Source organism: Engraulis encrasicolus, chromosome 22, assembly GCF_034702125.1.
Source record: "Engraulis encrasicolus isolate BLACKSEA-1 chromosome 22, IST_EnEncr_1.0, whole genome shotgun sequence".
NCBI lineage: Eukaryota > Metazoa > Chordata > Actinopteri > Clupeiformes > Engraulidae > Engraulis > Engraulis encrasicolus.
The window spans coordinates 16,888,451-16,900,526 of NC_085878.1; the positions used below are offsets into that span (position 1 = coordinate 16,888,451).

Here is a 12,076-nt window from a genome sequence, read left to right on the forward strand (position 1 = left end):
CCTAGATTGCATTAGTAAACTACCGGTACATTGACTAATACTTTCTTCACTTATTCATTTGAGACCTTTTGTTTGAAGAATTCATATTCAAGAAGAGTATCTCATTGTCTCTGAGATACACCTCAGCAGCCTATGACAATACACTTGGTAGGCCTATATGGCCACAAAAACTGCTGACTGTTGGTGGGTAAAGTTGAAAGATAAGCTTGTGTTGCGAAATATCTGGCTTTGCTGCGCCAAACCTCTGCCACATCACTTTTTGGCACCAAATGCTTGTTTGCTTTGAGCTCATTGAAACGCATCGCACTGATAAATGAGATATGTGGAACAATTTGGCCCATGACCAAAGCAACTTATTTGGGGATGGTTCGTCAGCTAATACATGGGTCTATGCCACTCTAGCTAAGTGAGATTTGTGGTAGAATGCCATAGTGTGGGACAGTTTTTATTACTCTAACTTTGGTGGTCTATAACAATTTAACAATAACATTTTGTTACAAATAAATAAATTATGCCTTTTTAATCCTCTAAATCCTGTCCTAAACTAGTGTTTCACAATGGGGGCTCTAAAGCCCCCCAGGGAGTGCTAGGGAGCCCTTAGGGGTCGTTGAGAATGAGACAGTTGACAAGAATGCACTTAGTTGAAAATGGGAGGTAATAGCTAATCTTATTTTCTTTCTAAGGGGGGCTTTGACATGTTTATGATGGGGTCAAGGGGGCATTGGGGGCGTTTGTTTAGAACAGTTGTTCTCAACCTTTTCTGAACTAACAAAACGAAAATATATATATAAGTGTGCAGGAAAAAATCTGAATGTATGTTGGTCAAACGTGGATGTTTCTTTGGGGCAATCTGTTACCTAACGTGGGACAGTGTATGTTAAAAGGTCTATAATACATGGTGAGTGGAAAGGGGTTGTCAAAACTGTTATCTGCCACACTTTTCTGCTTTATATTTAAACAGTGCTTTATCACACACCTCATGGTGCATGTGACCATTATCATCTGTAAACTCACAAACACTTAGTGCAGTTCACCTGAGATTCTCACCTAGGAAGTAACACATATTGAATCGTGCAAGAAAAAAAACCAAATGGCACTACACAGAAAACATGTAGGCCTATTGATGTAGACACGTACTGTACATGCTTCACCTGCACCAATTTTACCTATGTCAATTGGACTAAAAGCAATCTGATTTGAGATTTGCAGACTACACAGGCACCAAAGCAAAGGGCCGATGTCTGATTTATGTCTACATTACTCAGTGCAAATAGTCCACCTATACCTGAGTTGACAAGCATTTTTTTTGCACACACAATCTATGCTCATACAACACAAAACCACTTAAAATTATGTTTGGTGTGTTTCCCCACTCTGTATGTCCAAGGTGGCACTGATATTCCACATATTTCAAGGCAGTGTTCTTTGGTTGTCTGATACAGAAGTTGTTGCCCTCTTGACACACTCTTGATGGAGTCATGGATGAGTGACTATCACAAGAGTCATGCAGAGGTAAGATTCAACATGGAAGCACCCTACTGTTGACAAGCACAGCGAGATGCGTTTGGATACCCTATCATGGATACCCTATCATGGATATCCTTCTTCACTCATGCATGGCAGGAGTGTACACAACATATCAACAGACAACATGTAGTCCCAAACTGTGTAGGCCTACATTGTATTTGTAGTATTCTGATGACTACAAAATAAAATCTGAAGTCAAGTCATACCTTTTAAGGGAGGTCTGCTAATAACAAAGGCTAGCACCAAAACAGTGATTAAAAGTATTTGAATTGACTTTTTAAAAGCAGCATGATTGATGAAGCCGCCAAGACCAAACAGGCTGTTCTGAGAGTTATAAAACACTGCTGTTCACAAGTACACCTAAGATTAAAAAAGAACGGTCCATAATGGAAAAAATATCCGCTCAAGCAGGGCAACGTCTGAGGCCAGAGGATAGAGTATTTTTAAACTATTGAAAAACCCAACAAAACCGTAAACAGTAACTAGGATAACTACAAGCACGTTTTGCTGAAAACAAAAGTTCGGGAGAAGCGTAATGAAATTCGGCATGCCTAATTTACCACCTACATTCTATTCCCAGCTTAACTGTCATTCGTCGGAATTCAGTGTGAAAAGACTGGCACGGCTATTTAACCAACTGCATCACATTCTCCGCTCAGCAGTCATTCGGGGGAATTTCAGTGTATGGAAATTTGGAACGCCCCTTTACTTACTATAAAGCATTTATTCTCTGCTCACCTGTGTCCAGTCAGAAATTTTCGCTCGCACCCACTACCTCCCCATTCGCCTCCCTTCTGCCGCTGCCCAATCAATTCATCAGGCGTCTTGCCCTAGCTTCCTCTCCAGTTCACCTCGCTCCATTACTCTCTGACCATCATCGGCTAGGAGATGTCTGCTCAGACCTCGCACATGTCTGTGGGCGCAGATACTACCCGAGCTCTCATTGGCTCCCCGTACTCCTGGCTAGAGAATGTTTGCGGCGTAGACATTTTTTGTCCGTGGCAATACTTCAGCACCACGGCCAGCGATCTTGCCCAAAACGCAGCGTGCTGGTAATCTAACTATCTCAGCTTCTCGAGTGCAAAGGTCCGCACGGACCCAGTAAAGCATTTGCATAAAATATGCATAATCCAATTTCAGATAGTGAACTAATGAATAGTCATTTGTTAGAGCAAAGTTGTACATAAGGTGATAGTATGAACCAGCACCTGGAACCTTGAAGTGCATGGGCTTCAGTCACCGAGTGTCACATCAACAATATGTAGCAAGCCTGTCATCTAAGACCTACCATTTCAAAAAGCTCATCAAAAGGCTACAACCAAAGATTGGCAAATACTTGCCTTGTCTTTTGAGTCTGTATTTCTACTGCATGAGGAAATTTCAAATATCAGCAACATGAAAGCATTGATCCATCTGGCCATGCACAGAATCAACAGTGATAGTGACAGCCCACCTGGGTCACTCCCATTGTCATTATGACACAACACTCCACAGCACACAGTGCTTACTGCACACAACAAAACTGCATTTATACGTCCCCAGTGCAAGGAGGGAGCTACAAACAGTGCTCCAAGGGATCAGCGCAGCAGGACAGTACCATGCTCAGGGTACCTCAGTCATGGAGAAGGATAGGGGAGCGCACGGCTTAATTACTCCCCCCACCAGCTGGCGGCTTGGGAGTCGAACCGGCAATTTTTGAGCTACAAGTCAACCTTACCACTTACCCATGACATGCATGTTCAAACTGGTGCTGTGATGATGTGGGAGACATCTTCCCCCAGACCCCTTTCTATTATTGGTCTTGACCATTTCAAAGACGGTTTGACCATATTCACCCCTTTAAGAAAACGTAACTTCTGATGGTTGCTGACCACCAAAACATCCAAAACAGTTAGCAAATTGTTTCCATAGTTGCTAGGGCTATATGGCTTTACATTAACAACTATGCAGCTACTGGGTCATTTCACGTGAAATCAGACACTTTGGGACCCGACCGACACGGATTTCAATACTCATACTTGCTGTGCCTGTTTAGTAGCAAGGTAGCACCCCAGAACTGCATTTTTGTGAATCTGACACCAATATTAAGGGAGAAACAGACTAGCAAAGGTTTACATGTGAGGGTAGGACACTATGCGTTCAGCCTTGATTATATCAGTCAGTGTAAGTCACAAGAGGATGTCTGAGGTATTATTTGAAAGCTCTTTTCTGGCTCTAGAAATTACTCAAACAGCATGGTATACAACAACCTTCAGAATATGAATTATGATACATTGAAAAATTTAAAATTGAATATAAAAAAATCTATATTTTAAAATGACTGGTTTCTTGTCTAAACATAGCCTGTAAGGTCATAAACAACACCTGAAAATGGGGTGTTTGGTTCTTTATTTATTTCAGAGAAAATGGGACATAAAGGTTGAAATGAGTTGTAATGAAGTAGTAATAGAGTAGTGTCAGGGACAGGGCTGGACTGGCCATCTGGCATAACAGGCATTTTCCTGGTGGGCCCTGAACCTAGCCTGGTCCTGACCATCCCATAATACTATCATTTAATTTCGTATTTATGGTCTGGCATTTGTTTGCTCTGAAGCGATTGTAGGAAGCAGGAAGTTTGCACTCAGTTATGGTTTGAAATTATTGGACACCTCTCACCCAATCGCTGGCAGTTACTCAACAACAACATAGCGCAGACCAATGGCTCTGGCGCAGATGTGTACGTCATTGTCACGAGCGTCCTCCCCCTTTCGCCCCCACGTGGGGAGCGTATTCGCTTATTGGCTGTTTTCTGGGGGGTGTTGCGATCAAAATTCTACTGCTCCAGGCACTCCACAGAGAAGCACGGCCAGACTACAGTAGTGGAGCCAATCCTTTTGCGGAAGTACTTAGGATGGCTCGCGAGGCTACCCTGAACCCTCGTCGGTTCCTATTCCAGGTACTCAAAAACTACACGGCTTCTGCCTATTGTCAACGGACACAGTGGAAGCTAGACCATTTTAAGCATTCAGAGAAGGCAGGGTTGAAAGAATAAGCTCAGTAAAGGAATTTTTTAAATGTTCAAGCATCAAACGGTATGTTGTAGCTGTATATGATGGCAACTAGTGGCTAGCATGTGTTGAGGAATGTACGCCGAGCACCGGAGAGGTGAAAATGAACTTCCTGCATCCTCATGGACCATCTCCATCCTTCACATATTCCGATAGACATGTTGTTATGTGATATTACTGTGGTATCACCATATTATTACTAGGTGATTTGTATGATGCCATATTTTTGAGTCCCATTGTCTCTGAAATAAATAAAGAACCAAACATCAGCATTTCAAGTGTTGTTCATGACATTGCAGGCTATGCTTAGACAAGGAACTGGCCATTTTAAAATATACGTTTTTTGATATTCAATGTTTAATTTTTCAATTTATGATAATTCATATTCTGAGGGTTGTTGTGTTCCATGCTGTTTGTGTAATTTGTAGAGTCAGAAAAGAGCTTTCAAATAATACCACTGACATATTTTTGTGACTTACACTGACTGATATAATCAAGGCTGAATGCATAGTGTCCTACCCTCATATGTAAACCTTTGCTAGTCTGTTTCTCCCTTAATATTGGTGTCAGATTCACACAAATGCAGTTCTGGGGTGCTACCTTGCCTCTAAACAGGCACAGCAAGTATGATTGAAATCCGTGTCGGTCGGGTCCCAAAGTGTCTGATTTCACGTGAAATGACCCTACTGCAACAATGTCACACCATCGTGTTTGTTTAGAATACATATCTAGAATGCTCCTCGTTGAGATTTGAAAGCAAAAGTGAAAATAATCGTTAATGCAACCTACCAAATACTGTAGCATTGTGCATGTAGTGTATTCACACGTTGCTACTAAAATTGTCACTGACCGGTGTGTTTTTCTCAGGCATGTTGGGTTTTTTTTTTCTAACAATCGAAACACAACCCTGTGTAACAGTAAAATGCAACTGTACTATGACCACATTCAATCAAATACATTAAAAGGCTGATGATACATAAGACAGAAGGCCAGATCTGAAGATAACACTCTCAGGTATAAAAAAAAATATCTTCATTAATCACATGGCAGTTGCTGTACCAATTCAGTCACTTCAATGAAGGGAGCTCTTCTATAAAATCACCCAACTCTAACAGGGTTTACTTACCAGCACACAAAACAATGCTGATGAAAACAAAACAGTATGTTTATGACATGTCATAATATCCACAATGTGGGTTTGACTCTTTCCCCTTAAGAACTCACATTCCCTGTATATTTTTGTGAAATGTTAGTAATACATAGTATAGCTTCATGAAGGCTATGCGACTTGGAATTACACCCATGTGTCACTGAAATAATTCTGTTCCCACTGGTCAACATTAATGTGAAATGAAAATGAAACATTGCAATGAGACCAGGTAAGCAAACCAGCGTGGTGCCAGAACCTTATGAGTTGTCCTCTCCCCTTTCCTTTACAGCTCTCTGTGCACCCACAATCGCAGAGAGGTGGAACAGCAGAAGCCCTCCCCAAAGCAAACACAGGTCATTGCTTTTTTTTATTAGTGGTGTCCTCAACCTTTTGTTGGTCTGCCATCCCCACACACACACGCACACACACACACACACACACAGAGACACGCACGCACGCGCACGCACGCACGCACGCACACACGCACGCACACACACACACACACATACACACACACACACACACAGAGACACACAGAGACACACTGCTCCTGAAGAAAACACATCAGTATCCATAGGCCAGCAGTAGTGGATCCAGGTCCCCAGTCACTCTCATAAGATTGATGTCCCTCCAATTCACTAAAATACTGTATCTGGGACTAAAAGGGGGCGGTGCTTGGTTTCCATTGAGGGGTTTAGTTCAATATTTTTTTACTACTAAGGGGGGTGTTGGCAGGCTTATTGTGAGGTAAGGGGGGCGTTTGGAGGCTTATGATGAGACCAAGGGGGCGTTTGTTCAAAAAAGGTTTGAGAAACACTGCTCTACGCCAAGATGCATGTCAGAGATATGCAACAACAAACATCAAATTAGATATGACAATAGCAATACACATTGCAATATAAGCTTACAACACAAGCACAGATAAATGCAGCAGTGATTTTAAAGGTTAGCATAGCCTCGATGAGGGCTGCATTACACCCATGTGTTGTAAAACTACTGATTTATTTGTCGAATATACGGCACAACCAGAATATTTAGATTTTAAAAGAGAAGAAATAGCCCAAACCCAACCAAACCAACTTCATAACCAGACACACAGCCCCATAGACTACAGGATCATGGCCATGAATAGACCCTTCCAGTCAGGTGACCCTTGTAAAAGCGACCCCCATTTTGGACGTGAAGAAGACAACGATTTCAATGCCAGTAAAGATACACGACAAACGGGAAAAAAAACGAATAAAGGCCCTGAACTGTCAAAACTGTTGATGTAGGCCTATGTGTGTCTCATGACGCTTCCAGTATGTTGACGCACTATATAGGTTCTCCTTAAAACTATGACATGCATAACCTGCCAAAGCAAAAAAAACAAAACACTTAATCTGAGCCTTAATTAAAACAAAATTCTGAAATATTTTGATTTTGATTACCAATTATATTAGAGAGAGAGAGAGAGAGAGAGAGAGAGAGAGAGAGAGAGAGAGAGAGAGATGGAGAGAGAGAGAGAGAGAATAAATTCAGCATAATCTTTACCAGGAGCTGCACAGAAGAAAATAAAAAACAGAAAACAGGAAAGTGATACCCAAGCAACCAGGAAGGCAATATAAAATGTTATGATGATTAATCTGGAATCAGCCTCCATACTAATGTGCTATGCAGAAAGCCATTCACATCAAAAGTGCTGCCTCCTCATCCAGTACAGCAAGTTCAGACCTTCAAACGGGAAGAAATTACCGGATTATTTTCAAGCGAGGCACCAGAGGAAGGAGCATGGCAGCAGTAATGCAGTGGTGGTGATGCACCAAGGTGGAGTCATTTAGGCCCTACAAGCTTTCCGCCACATGCTTCAGAAACTAAACGGTTCAAACATGAAATGTGTTAATCTTGTACACATACTGTATATTTCAGACAAGGAAAGAAGATCCATCCATCCATAAAGTAATCCATGCTACAAATAGGGCTGGATTACATGCCTTCAGTTTTTTGGCTGCATTCTTACAGCGTTCCTCAATGTAAATGTCAAACCAGATATCCAGCAGTGAATACAAATAAATTGAACTCAAATCAACTCCTTCTGGCCAGTTACATACTTGCTTCTGAATTGAAGATCATTTCAGACAAGCCCACAGTCTTGAGTATTCCAAGTCCAAAAAAGACCACTGAAATCATGTAGGCAGCCTACAACTTTTTATGCAGACTGACTTGAAAGCCATAGACTTAACTAATTAACAGACCTAGGCCAACAATTCCAATTCAGTGTTACATAGGCCTTTTGTCTTTTTTCGCCTCTGTTCTGTTACAATATCACTTCAAATAATATGTGATTAGGCTATTGTGGTCTACTGCAGCCGATATAAGATATTCACCAAATGCGCAATGGTGCATTATTTCGCCATATAAGCACGTGGCCTTATTGAACACGCCTATAACGTAGGATAGTAAAATGCATTTAACTAAAACAAAATACAATCACTGTGCATTACACAAAGACCTTCTTTACAAAATAAGATGCATATCTATACGAGGCAGATGTCCATCCAAACATCTGCATATCATGAATCCTTGATTGTGCTGCGCGCATCCCAACTCTTTCACAGGCTAGAACTACCGTTTGAGACACACCTGTGGATCTTTTGGTCAAAACAGAACATGATCGGGAGCTGCACCGCTGTCTCCCGATACAGCTGTCAGTCGATGTCTGTCGTAACAACATTCGAACACGTGGTTTCCACAACTTGGAAATGCACACAAATGGGCGTAAAAATATCCAATCTTGTTTTTGGCTTAAGAAGTTGGGCCAGGCCACTCACCGTATTCATCAGTTACACCACGTTTGTTAACCTAAAGTCTTCACATATTCATGCGTGAGTTACAAGTTGGGCCCTCCACGTTGGACACACAATCAAACTTAACCCGTGACTTGAAGCCTTCTGAATGCCACATTAATACTATTGAATCTTATGGCAAGGGCAGGAACGCGTAAGAAACTGAAACATAAGCAAGAGTAGGCCTATCATTAAAATACATTAAGTTATGACCAGCATTTTTTTTTATTAAGGCTATTCAATCAAGAGCAAACGGCTTAAGTGCTACGCGTAATAGGCTATGTAATACATCTCCACGTCAAAACTTTTTCTGAAGTATGCGCCAATAACATTGTGACAGCAGACCAACGTCGCAAACCTCGTAGAAATAAGTTTGACGGCTACAATGTGCAAATATCCGTAGACTCCAAAGCAAGGAGAAAATGTTTCTATTCCCAAGAAGACTTTTCTGAGCACTATTTCAGAAAACGTGGTCACCTGCTGCTACTGTAAAAAGAGTTCCATGCAGATTATGCTCTCTGTAGGCTACAGCTATATTTGACATCACATTTATTTAAAATCGGTCATTGCTCAAACCATCAAACATTCTGCCCCACACCACTGGCATGTCTGTGCTGTCATGTTACGATAGCCTACTTTACCACGACTTTACAGACTGGGGACGTGGAGTTGACATCTTTCGATGCCGTCGCTATCAAATTTACCCGGCCCCGAGCTAGACACCCGACAAAAGTAGAGCCCCAGCGAGACAGAAAAAAATGAAAAGGTTTCATCTTCATATTGCTTTGTGGATTGGTTAGTTTCGCCTGTTAAAAGGCTTAAGACATAGCTTTTCCGTGCGAGAGGACCTCCCCTTACTTCCTAATTCCAATATTCGTCTATTTCGATAAGTATAACCCTCTGTCAAGGGCTTACAGTACCTCATAAAGATCTCCCGAAGCCATCCTTGGGTGCGGAACTTGGTCCGTGCGATGTTCTTGACTGCCTCACTTGGTTTTTTTTCGCTATCTCTCGCTCGGTGTGTCGGAGAAAGCTCCGATAGACGGGTATTAACGAACAGCCTTGTTATTCTGAGCCAGCCGCAGTAGCAGATCAGCAGACAGTGTCAATCGAGCCCGGCTGCGATGGATTGTTCCTCACTTAAGACAAACAAGTAGGGGGGAGCGGGGCGGTGCTGTTTGTACGAATTGGTGTATGGAAATTAGTCAACCTAGTCATATCTAAAATGCTCTTCGCTCGCCTTCGTTGACGGTGAGGTCCGCAAACCAATGGTGAGGTTACAGGACTTCGTCGCACAAAGGCTACCATTGGCTGACTCCACGGAGTGACACCAATTTGGTCTCCATTTAATTTCTTTCCATTAGTTGACGAATGTTTATCCGCAAAACTTGATTACTGACGGCTTTGATAGGCTCAAACCACTCATGGCGCACATGCAGCACGAAGGATGTGCGCAAAATGATCGCGCAAGCAGTCCACTTCTTTTCCGCTCACACGAATAGGAAACAGCCTAACAACTGGCATCACAGGATATCAAGTCACTTCAAAGAGAAACCTGGCAACTTATTTGTGGATAGTCGCGGTCGAGAAATGTAAAAACCTCAACGTTGTTTGCGCATTCCTCACTCCTCCTCACAGACAAAACCAACAACTTCCTTTACCCCCTTATCAACCCGGAGGAATTGTAGACAGATAATGTTACCATACTTTTTACAAGGTGAAGATGCCTTGAAAACATTACACACCAAGCTCCAGCTCTGGCAACTGTGCTACCTCTGTGTGCGTAATGTTCAGGATTCTGATTTTTCATTAAAAAAACGAGCCTTTTGTCTTACATCATGTGCTCCTTTATAATTACCCATTCTTTTGCATTTGGATGCCTTCTGCCCATCAACACAGCCACCACACACCTTTATAACATCACATGGTAGTCCAAGTGAAATGGAATACAATGTATAGATGTGTAAGAAGCATTGTGCTATAAAATAGTAATACACATGTTATAGCCACAGTCACATGTTCTGTCAAGTGCGAGCCTGACAGAGGCTGGATGTCCTACAGGAAAACTCTTTAGCAAGGGACTGATAAGTGAGCCAATTTTGTGTAGATATGTTAACAGTCTGACTTGATAAGATGAAAGCATTTTTTATTAAGCATATTAACACATTTTGCTTTCCCCAAAATTAGGAGGGTGCGTTCCGAATGGCAAACATGATTCCCTATGGTTGGTGACTACTGCATTTTTGTGAGACGTTTAAACTGATACATCTGTGTTTGTGAAATAATTCTTTGCACCCATATTCCATATTGTGTTACAGCAATAGCAAATTTAGCTTACATTTGCTGTTGCTGTAACACAGCTTTACAGATGCCACCGGCATATCCCAGCTGAGGTATGATAATTGAGCCAGTTATAGCTTCAGTCAGTGCTCAGATGGGTCAACGTTGGACAAGTCATCCAAAGTTCTCTGTGGATGCCCTAACAGTATTATACTCAGTGTGGATGGGGAGCAACATCTATTTTTTTCAGTGTACTCACCCCCTTTAGTGCCATCCCTGCCTCATAACAATGTGTTACCCCACATTTTTAACTTGGACCTTTGTGGTACCAAACGTGTTATAACCGTTACACCACCAGACCAACATCATTGGCATATGACAAACAAAGGTACAACCACAAGCCATGTGATGGTCACTCCGTCATTTAATATGGGGCATACATTGGTATGGAGACTGGATTTTTGTCTGTTTTTAATGCAGTGTTTCCCACATAACTTTTGCCTGAAAGGTTCCTGTACTTATAGTTTCACAGGAAATATGGTTTGAAAACCCCCAAAATGAATGGCTTACACATTTTTTGAAAAGTAGGCCTAACTTCAGAAAATACATTCACAATACAAAAATGTTTTCAAGGGGCCTGGTCAATGTGGTAGTTGCAGGTGTTTCTTGGTGGCCCCGTTAACTGTAAAGTGCAGTATAGTGTTTGCTTTTAACTATGCAGAAGTATGTGCCCAGTTGAGGAGCAGGTTAATAAGGAAGCAGGAAATGGGAGGTTTAATTTACACTCCCACACACCTTACCTACCAGCGTGTGTTTCTCAACTCCCTTGGCCACATGTTTACTCCAGAAGGATGAAGGATCCAGCTTTAGGGTGGATGGGTTAATAGTTTCCTTAGAGCAGTAGGAGTTGCGGTGTGCCGAATGAGAATAATATTTATTTTTCAAATGGTTATGAAAAACGCTGGAGCAAAAGACTGTCCAAAGCTTTCAATTAAGCCCTTTCAAATGGGTTCTTATGGAGTCAAACCTGCTTTCCATATGGCTCCTGTTAGGCATGATGAATATGGACAATTGTAAATATACTGTATAACAATGGACACCATCAATGCTGTATTTTGTTGTTTTTACTCATGTGACGGAGGACACCTTGCAACTGTTCGTCCCCCTCGGGGATCGAACCTGCGACTTCGTCAACTACAACGGTCTGGCAATGGGAGACAGTACGATACCGCTGGACCAAGAGACCA

General features: G+C 42.0%; 1 protein-coding gene across 1 annotated transcript in view; it reads right to left on the reverse strand.

The window, feature by feature from the left end:
• Window positions 1-9,741, reverse strand: part of LOC134438402 (chromodomain Y-like protein 2) — a 56,019-nt gene extending 46,278 nt beyond the window's left edge. Inside the window, exon 1 of the mRNA XM_063187970.1 lies at window positions 9,470-9,741. Within this exon, the coding sequence (XP_063044040.1) occupies window positions 9,470-9,493 (24 nt within the window). The 5' untranslated portion in view covers window positions 9,494-9,741. The remainder of the gene's footprint in view (window positions 1-9,469) is intronic.
• Between the last annotated feature and the right edge of the window lie 2,335 nt (window positions 9,742-12,076).